General features: G+C 48.5%; 10 protein-coding genes across 10 annotated transcripts; 3 read left to right on the forward strand and 7 right to left on the reverse strand.

Moving 5' to 3' along the window:
• Positions 1-44: 44 nt before the first annotated feature.
• On the forward strand, positions 45-2,511 carry N7511_007941 (Zn(II)2Cys6 transcription factor; the record flags this gene model as incomplete). The annotated part of the gene is made up of 2 exons (XM_057130318.1): positions 45-280; positions 345-2,511. 2 exons carry the CDS (start codon positions 45-47, stop codon positions 2,509-2,511), a joined length of 2,403 nt encoding a protein of 800 aa, XP_056982101.1.
• Positions 2,512-3,724: 1,213 nt separating this feature from the next.
• On the reverse strand, positions 3,725-5,530 carry N7511_007942 (cytochrome P450; the record flags this gene model as incomplete). The annotated part of the gene is made up of 5 exons (XM_057130319.1): positions 3,725-4,182; positions 4,248-4,820; positions 4,872-5,251; positions 5,319-5,382; positions 5,431-5,530. 5 exons carry the CDS (start codon positions 5,528-5,530, stop codon positions 3,725-3,727), a joined length of 1,575 nt encoding a protein of 524 aa, XP_056982102.1.
• A 456-nt stretch (positions 5,531-5,986) lies between these two features.
• N7511_007943 (amidohydrolase family protein) lies at positions 5,987-7,009 on the reverse strand (the record flags this gene model as incomplete). The annotated part of the gene is made up of 2 exons (XM_057130320.1): positions 5,987-6,909; positions 6,958-7,009. The coding sequence occupies 2 exons, from the start codon at positions 7,007-7,009 to the stop codon at positions 5,987-5,989; spliced, it is 975 nt and encodes a 324-aa protein (XP_056982103.1).
• A 333-nt stretch (positions 7,010-7,342) lies between these two features.
• On the reverse strand, positions 7,343-7,924 carry N7511_007944 (uncharacterized protein; the record flags this gene model as incomplete). The annotated part of the gene is made up of 1 exon (XM_057130321.1): positions 7,343-7,924. The coding sequence occupies one exon, from the start codon at positions 7,922-7,924 to the stop codon at positions 7,343-7,345; it is 582 nt and encodes a 193-aa protein (XP_056982104.1).
• Positions 7,925-8,290: 366 nt separating this feature from the next.
• Positions 8,291-10,290, forward strand: N7511_007945 (GMC family oxidoreductase; the record flags this gene model as incomplete). Its single annotated transcript, XM_057130322.1, has 3 exons — positions 8,291-8,665; positions 8,724-10,185; positions 10,244-10,290. 3 exons carry the CDS (start codon positions 8,291-8,293, stop codon positions 10,288-10,290), a joined length of 1,884 nt encoding a protein of 627 aa, XP_056982105.1.
• Positions 10,291-10,481: 191 nt separating this feature from the next.
• Positions 10,482-11,879, reverse strand: N7511_007946 (Polyketide synthase enoylreductase; the record flags this gene model as incomplete). Its single annotated transcript, XM_057130323.1, has 7 exons — positions 10,482-10,534; positions 10,592-10,730; positions 10,787-10,821; positions 10,886-11,308; positions 11,374-11,454; positions 11,517-11,629; positions 11,701-11,879. 7 exons carry the CDS (start codon positions 11,877-11,879, stop codon positions 10,482-10,484), a joined length of 1,023 nt encoding a protein of 340 aa, XP_056982106.1.
• An 894-nt stretch (positions 11,880-12,773) lies between these two features.
• Positions 12,774-14,523, reverse strand: N7511_007947 (MDR family MFS transporter; the record flags this gene model as incomplete). Its single annotated transcript, XM_057130324.1, has 3 exons — positions 12,774-13,805; positions 13,856-14,000; positions 14,057-14,523. The coding sequence occupies 3 exons, from the start codon at positions 14,521-14,523 to the stop codon at positions 12,774-12,776; spliced, it is 1,644 nt and encodes a 547-aa protein (XP_056982107.1).
• A 509-nt stretch (positions 14,524-15,032) lies between these two features.
• On the forward strand, positions 15,033-16,912 carry N7511_007948 (Carboxylesterase type B; the record flags this gene model as incomplete). The annotated part of the gene is made up of 4 exons (XM_057130325.1): positions 15,033-15,137; positions 15,217-15,708; positions 15,786-16,208; positions 16,283-16,912. 4 exons carry the CDS (start codon positions 15,033-15,035, stop codon positions 16,910-16,912), a joined length of 1,650 nt encoding a protein of 549 aa, XP_056982108.1.
• Positions 16,913-17,189: 277 nt separating this feature from the next.
• N7511_007949 (GPR1/FUN34/yaaH) lies at positions 17,190-18,160 on the reverse strand (the record flags this gene model as incomplete). The annotated part of the gene is made up of 5 exons (XM_057130326.1): positions 17,190-17,445; positions 17,496-17,541; positions 17,589-17,699; positions 17,761-17,956; positions 18,026-18,160. The coding sequence occupies 5 exons, from the start codon at positions 18,158-18,160 to the stop codon at positions 17,190-17,192; spliced, it is 744 nt and encodes a 247-aa protein (XP_056982109.1).
• Positions 18,161-18,729: 569 nt separating this feature from the next.
• Positions 18,730-23,256, reverse strand: N7511_007950 (CDR ABC transporter; the record flags this gene model as incomplete). The annotated part of the gene is made up of 7 exons (XM_057130327.1): positions 18,730-18,855; positions 18,919-20,866; positions 20,932-21,197; positions 21,251-22,316; positions 22,378-22,613; positions 22,657-22,974; positions 23,035-23,256. 7 exons carry the CDS (start codon positions 23,254-23,256, stop codon positions 18,730-18,732), a joined length of 4,182 nt encoding a protein of 1,393 aa, XP_056982110.1.
• Positions 23,257-23,301: the final 45 nt, after the last annotated feature.

Consider the following 23,301-nt stretch of genomic DNA (forward strand, 5'->3'; position numbering starts at 1 on the left):
GTTTGGAGTCGACTGGTCTGAATTCAGATCTCTGCGTTTCCGTCATGTACTCCACTTTCTCTGCCAACTTCGACACTGACGCCCGCGAGAGGTCAGCGTCAGCCACGCCGGTGACAGCTCCACGCCCCAAGCGGAATCAGGTGGCTCGCGCGTGTGACTGGTGTCGGCTCAATCGGGTGAGATGCGACGACAAGCAGCCATGTCAAAACTGCCTGAGTCGAGGAGGCCATTGCAGTAACACAAAGCCACAGGAGGCTACCTCGCTCCCGGCGGCAAACCGGTAGGAATCAACCTCTCTCCGATGTTGGCGCACAATGACCTGATTGGCTTGTTTTGAAATGCAGGGAGATGCAACGCCTGCGAAATAAAGTCAAGGACCTGCAAGAGCAGATTTCGAAACTCAAAGATGATGCGGAAATTCAAGCTCAGGCAGGTTCCTTGACGCCGCCGTCGTCGGATGCCAACCATAGTTCGTTCGACTTTGGGGAACTCGCCAATACTACAGAAGGTTGGCAAGGCCTCCAAGAGACCGGTCAGATTTATTACGGTCCCTTGTCGTCCTCATATTTTGTGACTCGAATCACTCGTTATCTCTCCCAGGCGCTCAATCAGCCAATTGACAATGCGAAATTAGAAGCGTGCATGGCACGCTTTCATTATAATCCCCCAACCCATCAACCCTCGCGATGGGATTCAAGCTCTGCCAGTCAGGCGGATCAGAGCCCAGACGGAAGTGAGGAGGCCGAGGATTTGACCCGGTCGCAAGAGGAGCACTTCCTTAATCTGCTCTGGCAGTCTTTTCACTGTGTCTATCCCGTTCTCTCCGAATCAGAATTCCAGCAATACTATGACTCGTTATGGTCCAGTCCAACCTCGGATGGAAATTCTACCCGGAAGCCATCCGCGTTGGTCGACGTACTCTTGGCAGTCTGTATGCAATACAGCAGCACCTTTTTCGTTGGCGGAGACGATCAAGAGGGAGATTCACATGCTGGCTGGCAGGCCAAGAATGCCAATCGCGTCAGTCGAGCTTTCTATCAGAGGGCTCAAAGGCTTTTGCAAAGTGAACTCGAGAATCCAGGCATGGTAGTGGTGCAGAGCCACATATACTCGATTGTGTATCTGTACAACACCTCCCTCCTGAATACGGCACATATCAACTTGGGTGCTACGCTGCGTATTGCCCATGCGGTGCGTCTGCACATCCGTCCCCTGGATGGCATCTCTCCCGCAGAGCAGGAGCTACATCGCCGAATTTGGTGGACCCTATATCGGATTGATAGCCAACTTTCGATGACCTTGGGCCGTCCTCCACTTATTCAGCTGTCCCATGTCAGCTGCGGGCTACCTGGAGATTCTCGCGAGCACGCACGTCTATCTGGCACAGTCCTCCTCTCAAATGACGAGGACATCAGCTGGCTTAGCTTCCATGTCCAATGTACGAAACTGACTTTTCTTGTCCAGGGCGTGCAGGCGGCATTCCAGCGGAAGTGTTCTCAGCTGTTGAATGGAGATAAATCCAAGGACATTTATGACGACCCGCGCCTCCTGGAAAGCTTAGCTGAGTTCCTTGGAAGAGAGATGACGGCCATTCACAATTGGGTTCAAAATGTGCCACAGGCTCTTTGCAATGCTCGCAAGGGCACAGGAGAGCCCTTCTCCACCAACCGCGCTGCACTCAATCTATCCCTGTATAGTCCTCTCTGGCTTCAGCGCCAACGCATCTTGCTCGAGCTTCACTATCATCATCTTTTGATCTCGACATTGCGTTCTTTCATGAGATTTCCTCCTGTCAGCTCTTCTATCACCCCACAGACCGATGGGTTTAATATTTCGTGTCTGAACCACGCCATGGCAATCACCAGTATCCTAAACCAAGTTCTGTCCGAGACAGACCTCCTGCGCGGCTGGTCGCTCATTTTCCAATACCAATGGGATGCCATTCTGTGCACCCTTGGTTTTGTACTCGCAAACGCTCTCTGCCCTCCAACTCCTTCCGCCCGCAAGTCCCTGCAGACCGCCATCAGCACACTGGAACTAGTCAGCGATCATTTCCTAGCAGCGAAGAACGCGGCCCAAGTTGTCCGCGAAGTCAGCTGTCAGGCCGATCGCCTCATTGACCATGTCCAGCAAGGCTTATCGCGACGACAAGGCCCACGTGGCAGCCAATCATTGATTACTTTGGGCCAGAATGGCAAGGCATCGTCCAACCAAGCATCCTTCTCAACACCGGGGCAACAAGGTCAGTCTTCCGCTGTCAAGTGGGCCCTGCCACCCACAACGATGGAAGTATCGCCCCATCAGTCAATGACAAGCTTCGAAGCCCGCGTGCAGCTGTTGGATATGATGCCTATTGGCTCGTTGCCCGAACTGTCGCCTACAATGGGTACGACCGAGTCTCTGTCGGGCGTCATGCCGTCGGTCACATCCGCTGATCTGGTGGCCGGCACTGAAGCCCAGTGGATGCATGCCAGTGCAATGATTCTAGACTCGTGGACTACCAATCCTTGATCTGCTGATTAATGTTCGCTTCCTGAGATACACCTAGAGCTTACGGAATTTATGGGTTTCATAGAAGGCTTCTGTTGGGGGGACAGAGGATGAAGAACATGGCTTTTTTTGCGTTTTGTTTTCTTATTGATGATAACGATGATCACGAGTCAGAGGGAATGATTGCGCTGACAGGAAGTCACCTCAATAGTTATGACTGCTAATGATACCCCTTTCATGCTGTATCTGGATCCACTGGAAGGATGTCGCTGTTAGCTCCGGTAAATTATGTAGAGCTACACAATGGAACCAATTCCTTCGTCGAGATGCAGATTGAAGGATTAATTTACTTCCCGCCATTACATCTGTTGAATATCGTGGTGATTACGCAAACATACGTGATTGGAGTTATCGTGTTAGCCGGGATAAATAACGGTTCACAGGGGTTTTTTGTTGGCTTATGTTTTAGCGCCGCATCTAGAATGTCTTGCCAGCACATACGCTACATACTCCGTAACCAAGTGAGATGTCTACATATCCATGACCGCAGACTTTGCCTCGTTGCTCCCTTCGCCTTCTCTTGGCTTTGCTTATATTAAATATTCTCGCATTTACAATTACAGGGCCATGGCCTGAAACGATCGACAAAGTTGCTCAAATTGCTTGGGCAGCTCAGATCCTATATTACTGGGATCGACACGCCACTCGCATGTCAGATAAGCTGTCGTATTCCGAGGATGGTTCATTGGATGGATTGATTGATGGCGATGAGAGCTATTACAACAACTCTGATATCGATATACTTGAAGTGTTATAGCAATGTGAGAGAAAAAGAAATGATCTAGATGTCGACCGCGTGCAGAGTATACATGCTTACTATCTTGAGATTCTTCCACCGCTCTTTGCAGAGCCGCTGTGAGGAGAATTATCCCGCGAGGATGTGTAATAGAGATTACATGTGAGACTATGAGAGCATGGATTTCGGCAGTGGTGTCAAAGGACAATTTCAATGGAAAATAGTTAGGACACCTGGTGATTTTCAGAATAAAAAATACTATTGAAAAGGGCCAATTTCTGACATGAAGGCATTATCCTCAGCAATCTCTAACTGAAGTTTATTAACCAATTTACCTTTCGACGCAATAGAACTTTCACCAAATAGAGAGAACGAGAGAATAAAAAGACTAAACCAGCTGATCTCAATCCCGTAGCCCCAATAGTTGAATGTAGGCATTCACCCCTCGGTAAACCGAGAAAACACATTCTCCGTAGCAGTAGCATACTCCCTCTGAATAGTATCCCGAATGATCTCATTGCGCACAACAGGCCGACAAGGATAATCCTTAGCACAGTAAAGGAAACCATTATGGTACCCAGTGACAGGATCACTGTCCATATGGCCCTCACCTGGCTGGAAGTCAAACGCCCACACCAGTTTGGCAATTGCCAGGAACATGTTGCGCTCTGCGAGATGAATTCCAGGGCAAATCCGGCGTCCAACTCCATATCCATAGTGATCGCGACGTTCCCACGACCCTGCGGCATACTCCGGCGCTAGTTGGGGGTGATTGGCGAAGCGTTCGGGGATGAATGCGGCTGGGTCATATGGTTGAGATGGATCCATATGAACTCCCCAGGTATTAATTACGACGGTTGTGCCTTTGGGGAGGAATTTGCCGTCGATCCAGTCGTCTGTCGGTTATTGCTGGTTAGCAAGTGCGTGATATATAGAATCAGAAAGGAAAGAATAGACTCACCTTCTCCAAGTGCATGCGGGAAACAAAGTGGAAGAATTGGTCTCCATCGGTGTCCTTCCTTAACAATCATGTTGATATAAGGCAATCGTTCAAGATCCGCCCAGACAGGCGACCGCTCATGTCCAATGACAGCATCAATCTCGGCATGTGCCTTTTGCTGCACCTCTGGGTTTTGAATCAACGCTTGCACAATAGCCAGTGTAAGACTGGAGCTGGTATCGGAGCCACCTTCCATCAGAACACCGCCAATAAAGGCGAGCTGGTGTGGAGGAAGGTTGTGTTTCTCTTGACCGTCCAGAACGCGATCCATAAAGGTGCCCTGGTTGATACCACCCTCTCGCCGCTTGACAACTTTGCTCAGAATATCCTCGTAGAGAGTCTCCATCTGTACGCCAATGGCCTTGGCCCGTGTGATGTAATTCCTGAACAACGCCTGCGGAAGTAGTTTCATCCAGGGAAACAAGTCTACTGGTGGCGTTGCTCCGGTTTCCATTACCTCCGACCATTCTTCCATGAGTTTGTAAAGACGTCGCATGTTAGATCCGTCTTTACTGGCTGTCCGTATACCAAAAACTAAGAGATTCGGTTAGATTTATTCTGGTCCTGGGTCGATGTGAGACTTACCGATCGAGTTGGTAATGCTATTACTGAAACGCTTGGGGTGAGACATATGATGCTCGGGGTCAACCATATAATCATGCACCAGTTGGATGGCTTCAGCATTGACAATTTCGAGGTGTTGACTGTCCACCATAGACTCCATCAAATGCTGATGAATTAATCGCCGGAAGGTCCGCCACTGGTCTCCATAATGCATGACTAGGAGGTGATTGCCCTTGGTGATGAGTTCGTGCGATACAAAGGAATGCGGACGATGGCTGTAAATGCCACTTTTGCGATCGATGACTTCTTTGACTAGACGGCGATCTGTTATCACGGCCATGTTGCCATTTCCAATCTTGAGCATGTATAATCCTCCATATTTGGCTGCCCATTCGGTAAATCTACATTGACGGTATCGATGGTTAGACTTGCTATTCGCAGCAGGGGATAAGTGTTTACCAGACGTACTTGATGTGGGTATACTTCTTTGGGATTTGATGGATATTTCCGATGAAGGGCAAAGTAGAGGGACCTGACCAGATAAGTATTTATTGGATTAAATATTGGATGATGAGCTCACCGTGGGGCATGGAGCTGATTCTGTGACCATAGGTGAACGCATATCGTGCAAGTACAATGACTGGTAGCAATACCAGTAGTAACAGAAGTAGTGGCTCCATTGAAGCAGATTCTTGAATACCTTCAGATAAAACTGAGGCACGACTTATAGACTCTCTGATGACTGGCAATAACTGATGTATAATGAGGATGCACTGCTACCCAAAGGGGATATCTGGCCTAAAGGAGTGTTTCCCCTCCTCAAGTTACTATGAAAGGGAATGATTTGCTATGCCCAAAAGAGCCATCAGTAATCTGCAGTTAAGCCCATTCGATCGCTTGAAATAGCGATCCAAGATATTCTAATTAGAACAGAGACGATGGATGGAAGTCAGGACTATGCATATGCTAAGGGTTCTTCATGGAAATATTGACCACGTTTCGTCTCTCGATAAAATGATACTATGCAGATTGATAAACTGAATACAAAGCTTGGTAAATCTTTAGACTACGGTCCTGGAGATACAGCGTAATCCATATTTGCCCCAGTGCTCTTTCAATTCCGATCTGCTGCCCATTCAAAGCCTCGCTTGATCATTGGTCCCTTGAAGTCTCGGGAACAACTCCATTGCTGCTCCACTGTTTACCTGCAGCTTAGCTTCATCTGACATCTCAAATTCCTCTAGAAATTGTGTGAAATGTTGGATCGCATCACCAGGAGCATTGGGGTAGTCGCTACCAAAAAGTATATGGCCAGGTGCAGCAAATTCAAACAGCGCCTTCAAGGTGACCGGATTGGACGAGATAGCCGTATCAAAATAGAATCCTCTGGCTAGTTCTATCAACTCTTCAGTGGATAGACCCAGCGTCTGCGGCATCAAGGGCAACATAGTCGCCGCACGATAGATGAGATAGGGCAAAGTCCCGCCTGCGTGCGAGAGAATGACCTTACACCCGGGATAATCTCGCAGAACGCCACTTGTCAACAGATCCATGGCCGCTCGGCCAGTTTCATGTGGATAGTCAAACATGGGCTGTGGAAGCCAGGGATTGATGAGCTGCGTATCAACTGGATGGGTTGGATGGATGAAGACCACGGCGCCACGACGACTGAGATCAGCCCAGATGGGCCGGAACGCTTCATGGCCCAGGTAATGAGGACCCGATCCGTAACGAGTAAATAAAGTGACCCCATCAGCTTGAAGGGTGTTGTAGGCGTAGTCTATCTCCTCCAAAACGGCCTCTGTATCGAACAATGAGGGCAGTGAGGCGAAGAAGCCATACTGAGTGGGCTTGGCATCTCGAATAGTGGCTGCTGATAGATTGCAACTGCGAGCTAGGGCTGAGGCTTTGGCGACATCAGACTCGATGGCTGGACCTGGCGCAGTGATAGATAGAATGGTTGTTGTCACTTTCATTCGTCGTGTCATGTCTTGATCGAGATCCAAGGTCCAAGGGGGGATATACCATCCCGAGGGATCCCCTCCTGCGCGATCAAGAGCTATGAGGGTTTAGTCAAGGCTGTTTACAGTATAGAGGTGAGGCTTACCTTGGCGCATAGCCGCAGGGTAAAAATGATGGTGCACGTCTATCTTAGTCATATTGAATGAGCCGTTGAATACTGATTGTTGCAATTAAGTCTTCTGAGTGGGAATCTATCTTTCAGATATAGATATTTGACGGTTGGTCTATATCCATCCATTTGCCAATGCTCCAAGATCAAGAGGAGCTCTCCCAATCTTAGAGCAGGTATTCCTATTGCGCATACAGAACAGTGCAGTCTCCTAACGATAGTCAAAGCAACAAAGACAACTAAACGAGTGCGAGACTGCGAAAAAGTGCAGGGATTGACTGAGCTACCGAAAGAGGAAATATCCCGCACTCCGTAACTCCTTTCTTCCACTCCCACATTCCACAATCCTCACACGCTCCCTCTAGACACTGGTGTGGCCGCCCTCGGGGTTTGAATAAAACAACTTAGTACTGTTGTCCGATCCGAAAGACGAGGCCGTGGTAAAAGTATCCTCCATCCACTGGAACTCGAAGATCTGGTTGGCGGAGTTCACCCGCGCCCGTGCAGCCCACGGCGAAATGACTGTCTTCCCGAGGAGGCGTGACGTGGCTGTGAATGAGCCCCATGCGGTGACATTTCCTTCATCTCCAAAGATGTGATCAATGGAGAATGGCCCGCGGTCCCAATACAGACCGACGCGGGTGAAGATGTCGATGAAGGCCTGCGGTCCCACATGGCTGTGCGTGCCCGCCCAAGGCATTATTCCATGCAGTGTGGGATTGTCGAACGTCAACGAGATGTACGTGCAATCAAAGGTCACCAATTCTTTCAGGAGATCATAGTCAGGATCGGGCTGCGTGTTGAGAACCTTGTTGAACACTGACACCGGAGTGCGCTCCCAGTCACTGGGACCCAGTGGAGGTGCGCTGGAGCCGTAGTTTCCAGGGTATCCCTGGGCGGCCACCAGAGTCCCAGTGAGGCTGATCCAAATGGACGTTCTCATTGCCAGAGATGAAAAGTGGATAAAGGCTTGGAATGTCTTTGGAAGTTCCGGTGCCGAGTTCGAATACTTATGGCCTTGCTCGAACCTTTCAACACATCACGCATCTCGATCGGGGCTTTCTGTATGCAGAGGGCTTGGTGAGATATGAATACGAGAAATACCGGACTCCGAGACTCCTACTGTCTCCTTTTGGCATTTCCCTCGGTTTACGATGTTTTTCAGCGGTTCTCCGCCCTCCATCGGGGGAAACTGGTGAGCGGCTTGAAATAGTGCGGTGCTGATAAACCATGAACTTTGCTGTTCCAGAAGCTCACGCTGTATCCAGCTTTTTTCTGGAATAGAGCTTCGAAGTTTGGAAAATTGAGCATGAAATTGACGTCAAGCATCCTCAGAGCAGCCATCCCAGTTGCTGTGATCGGCGCAGCAATCCGGAAAGGACCAAGCTCCCAGATTCACCGCAATGAGCATGCGCGACGCATGCTGGGGTCCTCTTTTGGAATTCCGAAAGACCAAACATTCGACTACCTCGTTATTGGCGGTGGCACGGCGGGCTTGACTATCGCAACTCGGTTGGCAGAACAGGGCGCCGGTACAGTCGCTGTGATTGAAGCCGGGGGCTTTTATGAGTTGAACAACGGCAACGTCAGCCAAATACCCGCCCAAGATGCCTTCTATGTTGGCACCGATCTCGACGATTGGCAGCCGGGTATTGATTGGGGGTTCCACACTACCCCTCAAGCTGTAAGTCGTCTCATCCAAGGGTCAATTGGGATCAGAAACTAATCAATATACGATTCAGGGTGCCTACAACCGCGTTAGTCACTATGCGCGAGGAAAATGTCTGGGAGGCAGTTCAGCTCGTAACTACATGGCATATCAGCGAGGAACCAAGGCGTCGTACCAGCAGTGGGCAGACACTGTCGGAGATTCGAGCTATACCTGGGAAAACTTTTTGCCGTTCTTTGAAAAGAGCCTTCATTATACCCCCGCAGACTTATCCTTGCGCGGGTCTAATGCCAGTGTCGCCAGCGATCCTACTGTCCTTGGAAATGGAAAAGGCCCCTTGTCTGTCACCTATCCTCACTATGCCCAGGCATTCGCGACATGGGGACAAAAGGCATTTATTGAGCTTGGACTCAAGATTCGCAAAGGGTTTCAGAGTGGAGTGCTGATGGGTCAATCTTACGGTCTTTATACCATCAATGCCACGACCATGCATCGCGAGTCCTCTGAGACCTCATTCCTGCGTCGGGGCCTCGCTGATCCGAATCTCACGGTCTTTCAATCTACTCAGGCTAAACGCATCATCTTTGATGGCAAGCGAGCTGTTGGAGTCAATGTCGAAACAATGGAACGTCAGTACATACTCTCGGCACGCAAGGAGATTGTACTCTCCGCAGGAGCTTTTCAATCCCCCCAGCTACTCATGGTCTCAGGCGTTGGCCCCGGAGCCACGCTACAGGCGCATGGTATTCCCATCATAGCGGACCGACCAGGTGTGGGTCAAGGCATGCAGGATCATATCATTTATGCCCCTTCTTACCGAGTGAACGTTCTCACGCAGTCAGCCCTGTTAAATGAGGCGTTTGAGGCTCAGGCCAACCGCGACTACAACGAGCGAGCCGCGGGGATCTATGCCAATCCCACATCGGATATCCTTGCATGGGAAAAGATCCCCGAGCCCAAGCGCTCGGCCTGGTTTTCAAATCACACTCTGGAAGTACTGGCTGAATATCCGAATGACTGGCCTGAGGTGGAATTCCTGACCATGGGAGGATATTTCGGTTATCAAAAGAACTACATTCGCGACAATCCCAGCGATGGCTACAACTACGCTTCTCTCGCAGTGTCGCTTTGTACACCACGATCGCGGGGCAATGTTACGATCTCTTCATCCGACGCTGCAGTGCCACCGGTGATCAACCCTAATTGGCTGACTGATTCGGTGGATGTCGAGCTCGCCGTAGCTGCTTTCAAGCGTACTCGCGACTTCTTCAACACCACGGCCATTCAGCCTATTCTCATTGGGCCTGAATATTTTCCAGGCTCGCAGGTTGCCACCGATGAGGAGATTTTGGATCATGTCCGCAAGAGCTTTGATACTATTTTCCACGCTTCTTGTACGTGCGCTATGGGCAAGCTGGATGACCCCCAGGCCGTAGTGGATTCCAAGGCGCGAGTCATTGGCGTCGAGGCCCTGCGCGTAGTGGATGCCTCGGCGTTTGCTCTACTACCACCTGGCCATCCTCAGTCTACTATCTGTAAGTCATGCTTTCCCCTGGGGCTCTTCATTGCGGATCAATTCTCTAATTTAAATAGATGCACTGGCAGAGAAGATTGCGTGCGACATATCCGGGAGCTGTTGAGAATGGAAGATTAAACATGGAGGATGGATAACCTGAATCAGAACTGGAAGTGACTCATTTACCATTCAAACTATCTTCAAAACTACCAATATTGAAGACCTTTGACAGTGGACAGTAGTAAGCTAGCAACTCAGTTATATCCCCCAATGAAAGACGATTGAAATCCTCAACCTAGACTACGACCTCTGCATTTACTGCATTGTGATAACTGCTCGGAATCTCACACTTCCTTCCATCATAGCATCTACAAAGGAGATACACATCAGAGGGAGCGTTGACATGGAATCAAAACAGAACTTACCAAATGCTTCGTTGCACTTTTCCAAGGGGAACTCCTGCACCATGCAATCGATGCCATGTAGGTCTGCAAACGCAATAGCATCCTCGGAGTCCGTAGCATGGCCACTAGGCCAGCTCCAAATGGACTTTCCTTTTCCGACCTATTGAGTTTAGTATCGCCCTCTGGCCACACACCGTGCAAACCCCTCCTACTCACCAGCAAGCCAGTATGAATCTCAATTCCACCGACAACTATATGCCAATTAGCGTTGAATCTATCAGACCCAGGCAACTCCAGACCAAGGAATTAACTTACTAGAGAGAATCAACAACTTGCCAAGAACCCCCAATCCCTGAATCAGCGGATTGATGATCTCAGGCACAGGAGCAGTCGAAACAATCAAACTCGCCCCGCCCATCTCCTGCAATTTAGCAACGGCATCATCACGACTGGTATCAATATACTCATGAGCACCCAATTTCCGGGCGAATTCCTCTTTCTCCGAGCCGCGGGAGAGCGCCACAACTTTATATCCAAATTTGTTTGCATACTGCAATGCCAAATGACCAAGTCCACCCAGGCCTTGAATGGCGACGACTTCGCCACTGGGGATGTTCATTTGTCGGATTGAGTTGAAGACTGTCACGCCAGCACAGAGCATCGGTGCGTACTCGGCTGCGTCCACGTGTTCCGGGATATGAATTGCTGCTTCTTGGTTGATGAGGCAGTATTCAGCGTCTATGGGTGTTTTTGTTAGCACCTAGAGCAGGAAGGTGGAAGTATGAAATGAGTGGAAGACCTACAGCCACCATTCTTGGATATTCCGTTCACCTGCTCGTTGTCGCACATTTGGAAGTAGCCCTTTTTGCATGCCCTGCAAGTACCTGTTGGGTATCTTGATTTGAGTATTGGGAGCAATTTCAATGTCCGGGAAGGTGTTCAATACCATCATGTCCACCGTGCCAGGCACCTCCAATCCGATCACCGACTTTCCATGCTGTCTCTCCTTCTCCGACTGCAGCAACACGTCCGATTATTTCATGACCAGGAACGAGGGGGCTGTAGGAGTATTAGAAAGATTTGGTTTTCCCTTACTTTCTTGTTTCTTGTATGCATATTGGTAGACTTACAACCCTCCGCCCATCAGATTGGTCTGTGCAAAGTGGTCAGAATGGCATACTCCACAAGCTTCAACTTTAACTAGAATTTCGCCGCGGCTTGGTGGTGTCAACGTCACTTCTTCCAAAGTAAGCTTTGCACCGTGTTGCTTGAACACAGCCTGTTTGTAAGTTGCTGGAAGGGATGACATGGTGAATAACTGAACTCAAGAGTTGAATTGAGGGTTGAGGAAGAATGTTTGGGGGATTGGATGTTTTTGGAGGGGTTTTGAAGGGATAGCTGATATATAATCTTCTCCGTGTCTCGTAACTGAGATAGTTCTGCACTTCCTGATTGGGATACGGAGTCGGAGCTGAGGAGTCGTGACGTCGATTCCTCTTCTAGCGCTTATCCCGTGATTGATAATCAGCTGCTCGCCCCGTGGGACATTATGTATATGATCATCTTGATGGTCGGTTTGGACGTCGCTCGGAGTTGATTATGCATTGTTCAATATTGTAGATGTGCAGCTAGGAGAATAAACGGAGCATTGGATAAAGAGAATTAACAAGGATAGGGTCATTTTACTGCGATATCTTCACCTGTTTGTATCCTCTTACACCGCACAACTCGGACACTTTGTTCCCGGGACGGAGATCTCGCAGAAAGTATGAAAATGAATAGAGCGTGGAAATAAGAAGAATGGGCCAAAGATTCGACTTTGACCACCGAACTTGAGCATTCTGACAGCAGGAATTGGCACGCATCGTACCTGCGGCAGCCGCTGGGAGAGTTCCCTGATTATTCATCATCGGATTGGGTTTAGCTTAAGGTTCTCATACAAAGATGAACCTCAGGCTTCAACTCACTTGTTCCTTGATATTTCTTATATTGTTCTGGAACTATAGATCATGATTCTCACCTTAGAAGTCATATATTTTAAACAAAGTAGGTACATTATGGTAAATAAGAGCAACCGAATCTAGAGGTATGCTTCGCGCCCGAAGAATAGAAAGAAAACCCCAACATCAAATCGAATTTCAATCTCAGTTTAAATCCGAGAGCTTCGCCCTCGATGCGGGATTTCTGCACTCTTCGAATGAATTTAGAACCGACGACGGGGCAACATACACGATGCAATTACGTATAGGGCGCCAGCCGCAATAGCCATCACGTAGACGGCATCAATGGAATCCACAATGACCGACAGGGCTTCCACCTTCAAGTTCGGAGGCAGACGCTCCAGTAAGGTACTTTGAGCGCCGGCAACAGCGCCTTCAATTTCCGTTTGCGAATAACCTTTGCCGCTCAGTAGTGAGTTGAGTCCACCGAGGGTCTTACTCTGGAAAATGGCACTTGCAATAGCCAATCCAAGCAGTTGGCTCTGGCCCTGGCCGATGTTCATGAATTGAATGCTCTCAGCAACACGGTCTGGGGTCACCAGGGCTGGTCCGACTGCGTATGCAGCCTGTGTGGTGGTCATTCCTAGACCCATGAGAATGGAGTAGCCGTAAACATTGGCCGCACTGGTATCGAAGCGGACGGTGTACATCAACACAGATCCAATGAGCATAAAGATGCCGCTTCCGAGGTACCAGAGGATGAAGTAGCCGGTCTTGGGCATGAGCCATCCACAAAGCAGGATTGTCGCGACATAGAAGCAAATGAATGGCAGCAATCGCACCGCCGACATGATACCAGAGTCGCCATGAACAAACTGGAAGTAGAGAGGGATGTAGTAGACTGCGACAAACAGTGCAGCACCACCACAGGCCATTAGGATGTAAAGGATGATCATTGTGGGGTTCTTCAAGAACTCGCCCGGGAACAAGCGCTCTTCCTTATTGGTCCCAATACAATAGTACTGGCTCAACACGAAGGCCACAACCAAGACAGCGGAAACCACGTATAGTGTGATGTTCCGCCCATCTGTCCAAGGCCATTCAACTCCACCAAAGACGATGAACAGAATGATGGCAACGTGCATGCCAGCCGACAAAACCGTGCCCACCCAGTCCAGCTCCACGAGCTTTTTGAAAAAGTTGCGACCTTCACCCGCCGGGCGCGGCAGAGAGGGCAGTAGAAACAGATAAATCGGTGACATGACGCCAAAAATAACCAGATTGAGATAGAATGCCTGTTATTCAGTTAGCGTGGTCAGAGACAAAAGTGAGAGACCCAGCGTACCCATCTCCAGGTGGCGGAACTATCAGAGAAGGCACCTCCAATGATAGGGCCCAGAATACAGCCTGTGCCATAGATCAATCCAACCAAGGCGATGTACACGGGCTGCTCATTAGGAGTAGTCAAGATGGTGATCAGATTCAAATTTCTAACACCTTGTCAGTCCTCTGTTTTTAGAATTCTTACCACTCACAACAAACGTACCCTAGATACATGCCTGCTCCGCCAGCTCCAGCCCAGACACGCCCAATAATAATTGCATTCATACTGGGAGCCGCTCCACAGAGGGCACTGCCAGCGGCAAACATAGTCAAACAGCCGAGAAAGAGCCATTTGGTATCGAAGATGGCGTAGGCTTTTCCTAGCGGAAGAATGAATACCACTGATCCCAAGGTGAACCCTACACCAAGCCAGCCAAGTCGAGAGTACTCATTGAATGCTCCTGCAACAGGCCCCTGGATGTCGGCTACGATGGTATTATCTAGACCATAAAGCAGGTTGGCGGAAAAGACGGCTATGCAAATGAGTAGCCAGCGAATGCCTTGGATCTCCCGCACTTTGGGCTGCTCATCTTTCTCGGCATCCCGAGCTGTGATCGGGACCGAGTCGTCTAAGCGGGCCGGAGACTGACTCTCGAGTGTACTCTCATTGGTTGAATCCTCGGTAGACATGGTGAAGAATGGCGAACCGAGCGTCAAGGCGTAGGTGGAAGCGCCCAATGAGGTAGATGGAAGAAGGGAGTGAGAGATTGAGAGTATCTGAGGTAGCCAAATGTATTCATATGACGGTTTCTGTTGATTTAAATGGGAGCTGGTAGAAAAGTGAACATACTCCTTTGGGACTGTTGGCTTTGTCAACTTGCATCTCTGACCAATCACAGCTTGTTATTAGCCAAATGAACTCCGATTCTCCTTTGGGAAGTCCAAAATTGCCTAATTGGGCTGTTACTAATCAGGTTTTGACTAAGCGGGTACCCGCAGCCCCTTTTAGCCCTAACCTCATGTGCAGAGTAAATGATTCCATTTCTATATGGAGAGTTCCAAGCCGGAGATTTAGCATGAGCAAAATTAGAATACTTCACGCTATATACATAAATAAGAGCTATGATATTGACAATCAAAAATGAATTGCGAAGTTCAATTGATGCAACATTATTAATTATCTCATTCCAAACTTCGGAATGCTACCAATCATCTGGATCTGTCTGCAGATCACTTCAGTGGCTGCAGCCAATTTGCCCATAGTGGAACTGGGCTATCAGCGCCACCAAGCCATCAGTTTCAACGTGAGTTCTATACCTGTGACAAAGTGAAAGCAAACAGCAAACGGCTTTGAAAGCATCTGCTGATCAACCGAGCATATAGTCCACGGGTCACTATTACCTGTTTAACAACATTCGTTATGCCGAGCCCCCACTAGGCTCCCTGCGATTCGGCCTTCCCGTCTCTCCACTCAATCAAACTCGCGATATTGTTAATGGAACTGGACTTGCGAATATCTGTCCCCAGTCTCAAGCATGTTGGTTTAATGTACAAAATGCATTTGTCAGTGCGGAGACAACAGACTCAACTTTTAATTTTACTGCTGCGTATGATCAGGTCTATGGATTGGACAGATGTACCAACGCACCGCTCGCTACAGAGCGTGATCCACTAGAGTCGGAAGATTGCCTGTTTCTCGATGTCTATGTCCCAGAAAAGGTCATTTCGAAAAAACATGGAGCACCCGTGTTGGTGTATTTCCAAGATGGGGCATATGTATCTGGTTCTAAGTCAAGCCAGAATCCATCTGGCTTACTGCATGCCAGCATGAAAGATGGCTCCCCTGGTATGATCTATGTTGGAGTCAATTATCGAGTATGTGGTTTCCCCTTTCCCCCCTACAATCGCTTTGACTGTTTTCTCCGCGGCTGACATGGAACGCTTTCAACTAGTTGGGTGCATTTGGATGGCTTTCGGGTCAGAGTTTTCGGTCTGCTGGAGGCATTCCTAATGTCGGACTATATGATCAGCGTTTAGCGCTTGAATGGATACAGCAGCATATCAAAAGGTTTGGTGGTGATCCCTCACGCGTTACTGTCATGGGTGTCTCAGCTGGTGGCGGCTCGATCACAATGCAAATGACAGCTTATGGACGCGCTATCCGTCCCCCGTTCGCCCAGATCATTGCGCAGAGTCCAGCCTGGGAGCCAGGCACCAAGACTTCGGCCATTGAGGACGATCTCTTAAACACGTTTTTAGGATTGTTAAATGTAACTAGTGTTGCCGAGGCTCAGCGTCTGCCATCTCAAGCTCTGATGGATGCCAACCATGTGCTGGTGGCATCTCGTCCGTATGGTGCTGGCATATTGGGGCCAGTGAGTATCTCATGACTTTTACTTCATGTTTTTCTTTCGAATTTTCAGAGCTGACCATTCTTTTTCATGATTAGGCAATTGATGGAGACTTTGTACCTGATAGCCCCAAAAGACTCCTGCTAGAGCGCAAACTCGATCCCTCTATCCGAATCCTCACCTCATATACCTCCAATGAAGGATTTGCATTGGCTCCAGCCAATGTGACTAATGATGTCACATTTGGCAAATACGTGGATCTGCTGCTCCGTGGAGCTAATGCCAGTGTACGCGCTCATGCCACTGAGGTGCTCTATCCTCCCATCTTCAACGGCAGCTGGCCGTATCGCAGTCAGCACGAACGAGCATCTCTATTCTGGTCGGAGCTTACCACTAGCTGTAATACTAAGTATCTACACAACGCGGTCACGACTCCAGGGTATGCGATTGAGTATGCTGTGGCACCTGCGATGCACCTTTCGGATACTACTTCGGTCTTCTATAATGGAGAGGTGTCCGAAGGGTTGAATGTCACAGTTGCACAGCTTATTCAGCGGCAGATTGCACAGTTTGTCAAGACGGGAAGTCCAAATGTCAAGGGTGACCCTCAAATCCCCCTCTATCATGAACTGGCGGATCTACTCTACATAGGTGATGATGGAGTGGAGGTGCGGCCGGCCTCGACGAATACAGACCGGTGTCTATACTGGCAGCAGGTAGATTACTGATAAATTACCATATTAACAGAATCAACTGAGAAGTTTGTGTTAGCAAGCTTGTGCCAAAATAAAATATCCTGTTCTGCCCTAGTCTCACTCGGATATGTTTCTCTGGCCAAGTTGATTGCATTCATCAGAGGATATTTTACTCTAATACATATTCCACACCGAAATATTGTCAATTTGATTGTAATCTTTGTTACACACATCAAAGCTCAAACCAAAAGCTCATCCTAATTTATCATAATCAGCCACGTGGCACTCCAAGCCCTGACTTCTTGTCCCATCATCTCTTTCGCCTCAACCGAGCGTACAAAGAACTCGTATCCCCCAACGGAAATGAAAATAAAAGTGCATCTTGACACATCAGGTGACCAACTGTATACCATGCAAATAACCCAGACACAAATCCGAATGCGCCCGCAGCTTTCTTGAGAGCTACTCCAGTAGATACTCGATCGTCTGCCATCGAAAAGTAAGAAGCGGCCAGCACAGTATATGTAATCTGAGAGGTTCCAAGCATAGCCGTGTAGACGAAGTTCCTATCCTCCAGTCAGCTGAGTGCACAATCCTTTACTCTGTAGCTACTAACATTGGCATTGCAGCGATGGTAAAGAAGAGAACGAATATACCCCAAACTGCGATTATATTAGCTTTGTCCCAAATATTTCAACGAAGGGCTCACCGAGTAAGAAGTATCCGACGGCATTGTTTAGTGCAGCAGGGTCATCTTTGAATGCATCCGCCACCCCAAAGGCTGGCGCGTTAATCGCCCCAAAGGCTAGGTTGAACAGACCTATACACAGCCAAATAATCAGATAAATCAGATAACAGGATATGCCACACAATATACTAACCAAATCCACCAAAAACAGTATGTCCAAATGAGTTTCCACGCACGAGTTCCCACTGAGCCACCAGTACCAGGCCCATTCCAGCTGTGAAAAAGCAGTTTCCAATATACGCGTTGGTAATTACTGCACTTCGCCACTCCATCAGACTCATCGATAGAGTAGTAAAGGCTATTGCAAATGCACCCATGCCTAGAGCAGTCTAGTAACAGGTTATGACATGTTGCATGACGGCGTGAGATTTTCAATTTGGCTTGGATGAGGTACATACTGGACTACCAATCTGGGGAACAGGTTGACAAACTGACTCCTGTTTATTTCCAGTATGATAGGTTGCGGTATTATAGCTCAGCTGATGGCTCTCCTCTGATGAGGCTGTAATCATTTCGTCACTGGAGAGTTTCATTCTGCTGAATAGATTAAAAAACTGTCGTTTCAGATGGAGGAAGAAATGTTGCAGAATATATCAGGATTTGTGTTTCCTGAAGAAAGATTGCGAGTCTAAATATGCATCGGTACTCCTTATTTAGGTCAAGGACTAGTTGAGTTCTGGTGGCCAAGACATCAAGCTTGATCTTGGATGTTGATCTTACTCCATGGAGTTGGAATTGAGCTTCCCAAATCAGAATGGCCAAGAGGTTAATATCTTGCAAGTGACACTTGCCTCCGAATATTGCTACTTTACATTTCTTTGTGACTTCTTCAGATACGGAGAAAGACTTGTTCTGGCTAGATCTCTATTTGACAGCCGGAGTTGAGGTAGCGGATATATGCCTTGTTCCTAATATATATCTTAATAGTAGATTGCTCCTGATAGTTTGATGCATATGATACTCCGAGAAAACGTAATGAATTATTTAGGAAATTGTCTCTATCGATCCTAGTCTCTCTACTCGAAAGTCAACCCGCTGTTCCCCTAATTCAACCCCGTGCACTGCCAAAAGCCACAGTAGTCGAGATTTCTTATTCTTTCTATCATTGGCGACGCATTTTGGTGAGATAGGTGATTACCAAAACCATGGTGAAGTTGAACGCAATGAACCCGATGAAAATTCCAATATTGCGATGCTGATTCGCAAGCTCGTAGCCATATTGCAGGTACTGTGAACGATTAGAAACCAGAATATCTCTGTTGTCTTCAGTCATTGATCGCAATCTACTTACGTATGATTGTCCGTCGGTGTATCGACAGTATTCACACTCAGTCGTATTTTCAGGGTTGAGCAGGTATCCTGTAGCAGTTTTCAGGAAATCCTGGGCATACTGGCCACAAGTGCTGCCATTAACCGGGTAGAAAATTGAGACTTCGGAGGGCTTGCACTGGATCGGCAAATCATGTAAGATATCCACGGTGACTCCCTCACTCCAGTAAAAGAGGGGAGACACCTTGTAGTACCAGCTCCAACCGGAAGGAGTTACCGGCTTTGGAGACAGCGTACCAGCAAAGGTGTTGCAAAACATAAAGAAAAACCCGTTGGCAGCGAATGCAGCCTCAATATTGGGCATCAGCGATGCACACAACTGAGCCAAGCTAGTGGCAAATACTGCAAAGAGCTCATACATGAGGAAGCTGTATCCTGCACGGTCGGGGGCGTAGAAATATCCAACCGGGAAGTACCAAAGTAGCCAGTAGATCAGTGCGCTGAGAAATGTAAAAGGTAATTCCACGATGAATGCAGAAAGGACCCATGCCATCCAATGATATGTCAGGCTCTCTCGCTCTCGAAGAACGAAAATATCCCTCAGCGTCACGAAGCGTGGTTGTACTTGCAGGCCGAGTGGAGGGCCCACGATGAGTGACATGAATGCGGAGAAAACCCGGTTGTATGCTCCTCGCTCTGTGTTGGGTGATTGCAGGTATGTAAGAGAATTCAAGAGCGCATTCCCAACGCTCATCCAAAGCTTGGAAGTGAGGTAATCAGGTTCTCTCCAGTAATAGAGCGAAGTTCTTTGAATCACAACCCACAACTGTACAAAAAATGGTGCAGAATACAAAGACTGTTTCTCCATTGGTGGTGTTTGCTCTGCAAGAATCAAGCCTTGTTCGGCTTTTTCTTGCTCCTTGCTCTGCTGGCTGCCATGCCAAAGAGTAGGCCAATCAATATGGGCGCCATTGCGTGACCCAGCACCGATAACGGCCAGGAAATACTCTGCTGGGTTTTCTTCCGGGCTGCAGGGTCGACTGCGTGGTTGGAAGTACTCAATTGCCTGTCGACAGCGCGTTCCAAGTGCGCCGTCATATACCAAGTTTCCTCCGCGGCTGAGAAGATACAACTGATCAAACTTCTCAATGAGCTCAGCTGCTGGCTGATGAATTGTACACAGTATGGCTTGACCAGAATCCGCCAAGCGACGAAGTAAACCAGCAATCAACATGGCGGACTGGCCATCGAGACCTGAGGTCGGCTCATCCAGAAAGAGAATCTCTGGTTTAGAGGCCATCTCCACGCCAATGCTTACCTTCTTCCGCTGCTCGAGATTTAGACCGGCACCGGGGACACCAACCAAAGCATCTGCAATATCCTCCATACTCAACCACTCGATCACTTTCTCAACGTAAGCATTCTTATCTGCGACCGAGATGGACTCTGGGCGTCTGAGTCGCGCTGTCATTTGCAATGCCTCGCGGACACTCTGGGTTGGTAAATGGATGTCCTGCTGCTGTACATAACCCATACGACTTCGGAAGAACGAAGGCAGAACCTGCCCGTTGAGTGCCAAAGTTCCAGTGAGAGTGCCGACAGTTGACCGACCGGCGAGTGCATTCAGCAACGTTGTTTTTCCTGCGCCTGAAACCCCCATCAGAGCCTTGAGCTGTCCGCTCTTGACTGAGCCATTGAGACTATTAAGTAGAAGTCGTGCTCCCTCCTTCGTCTTCAAGTCAAGACTCAGATTAGTCCATGCCAGAGTGTGACTCTTTTCGGGGTCCTGAACTTGTTGTGAACGACTTTCATTGCTGTTGTTCTCAGGTGGGATATTCACTCCTTCAACCGCGTTGATTTGTCCTGTTTCGTTGTCGGTGATGTGATTACGGTTTACTCCTCGGGGGCCGCTCTTGTAAAAGACGGTGGCCAACTGGCCTGCCGGTGTCTTCAGCATCTCCATTCCAATTCTGTTTGGGTCAAAACGTCATTAATTCTTTTCTCCGAGACCTGAACTTAAGAACTGGCGACTTACCCAGAGCAAAGGGCAAAGAAGACAAATAATGCCGCAATGATGCCAACATTTCGCCAGAGATGAGACTGTTCAAATCCGTACTGGGCGTGAATGTACGACGCACCAGATAGAAGAGAATCCCCGGGTTGTGACCCCACGACGGTGCAGACTTGATGAGCTATGTCGTTATAATCTGGCCCCGATGGAACCAAATCTGAAGAGCTACAGTCGTAGCTGAGGTCTCCAAATTCATTTACCATAACCGATTCGAATGCATAGTAGAGGGGCTGCCTTTTGTTAACGTTGCTTTTTTCGCACCTCAAATCAGCTTTATACTCACATTCAAATATCGCAACCAACCAAGCCAAACTTGCATCTGAGGCGCGGGCACGTAGAGCCCCGTATATAAAACATACATATTGAAGAATATTCCCACAGGTAGCACTGCACGGTGCATGTTGGGAGAAAAGATAGCCACAGAGCGGAAAAACATTGACAAAGCAAGGTGTTCTAGATAGACGATCAGGAACCAGGTGAAGAAGTTCCCGGCTGACCTTTGGAGTCCGGTCAGGAAATATAACGGAATATTGTAGCAGATTGCAGCCACCTTCCACACGACATCCGTTGTGATCAAGCCAAATGCATAAGCAATAGGACGACAAATCTGGTATCGCTTTTGTTTCAAAATCAGCGGTCTCTGAGCAAATCCATTGCCGAATTCTGCCATTGACTGCAAGGCTGGGACCAGGACTGAATAGAACAGGGAAGATGCAAATATAAACAGGGATTTTGTTGTTCGCTGCTGGTTCCGGAAAAGTGTTCCCAACACCAGACTTTGGACCACAATAGTGGTGAGCTCTACTGCCCACAAGCTGTAATCACTAGTGACGATGCGAAACTGGCGACCGGCACAGTACCAAATCTGGTGAAGGATAGGAAGAGCAAATGCTGGGGTTTTGGTTAGAGTGCTGGGGTGTGTTTGATCTCGTTTCTTGGACTCTTGTACCGAGACTTGCAATGCCTGGTAAAAACGACTAGCATGGAATGCACGCTCAAAATCCTCTGGGGTCCTCGGAATCTGGCTTTCCATTCCTTCCCGAGCTCGTCGCACGTCTGGTCCCGCAGACATCATATTGAGGAAGTCGGTCACGGTCGTAGTCGATAAGCACTCAAACCCTAAATCTTCGAAATATGACTTCGCCTCTTGAACTGGGCCATAGAAGATCTGTCGGCCAGAATTGATGACCAATACTTTGTCAAAGTAGTTGAAAATGGCATCACTGGCTTGATAGACGCTCATCGCAGCCACACATTGACTTTGGGTCGTCCACTCACGCATCATCTCCATGAATTCAACTGCAGTGGAAGAGTCCAATCCGTGAGTTGGATTATCCATGCAAATGAGACTGAAATTTCACAAGTTAATGGACAAAATATAGCAAGTTGATGAATATAGGGATCGCTTACCGAGCACAAGTAGCCAGGGCCTCTGCCAAAGACACTCGGCGGCGCTCTCCCCCACTGACTCCTCGTATTTTCGCATCCCCGACCTTAGTGCTCAAAACATTTTCAAGGCCGACGAGCTTGGCCAGCTGAGCTACCATTTCATCAACTGCTCCAGACGAGAAATTAGAACCGCAGCGTGCTCGGATCGCAAAGCGTAAGGTTTCCGCAACGGTCAACGTAGGGAAGTGGTCATCCGACTCAGCTAAAGCATTAATTCCCCTCAGTATACAATCCAATAACAATCAGTAGTAGAGACTTACCGCAGAACAGAATATCTTGAGGCCTGTGTGACATCACATCTTGCAGCGGATGACTGTCCAGACTGAGTTCTCCCTGTATCTCCTTATACTCATCCCATAACCCCGAAAGGGTTTTGAGAAAAGTCGTACAGCCACTCCCTGGCTTTCCTAGCACAAGTAACATTTTTCCCGGTTCAATTGTACCCGCGAATCCACTGAGGATGGGTCGAGAGTACTGTCTGCTTTTTCTGTTTTGCAAATGGCTCAACAGCCCAAAGGCCGACTTGGCCGCGGACGTGACTGTAGGTGCATCTTGTGACTACCAGCTGTCAATGCCAATTGATTCCTCATTCATCATTCAGTGATGAGAATAACTCACTCCGGTTCCGCTTCCCACGGCTGATATGTTGTCAAAGACCACGCCGGTGTGATCGGACAGGTCGAGGTGATCGGGCTGACGTGCCTTGAGAAAGTCTCTCACACTATCCGCAATTGGCTCCATTTTGATGATCTGCGATGCTGAAGTTGACGATTCCGATGGTACGTGTAGCTCGGATTCGACCAACCCATCGGACTGGGTAGGGATTTTTGCCTCGTCCATGCTCGATAGTTGCAATCAGATTCTAGAGCCATTTCTGAAGTGGAA

The sequence above is a fragment of the Penicillium nucicola genome, assembly GCF_028828085.1.
Source record: "Penicillium nucicola strain IBT 29836 chromosome Unknown utg000008l, whole genome shotgun sequence".
In the NCBI taxonomy this organism is placed as follows: domain Eukaryota; kingdom Fungi; phylum Ascomycota; class Eurotiomycetes; order Eurotiales; family Aspergillaceae; genus Penicillium; species Penicillium nucicola.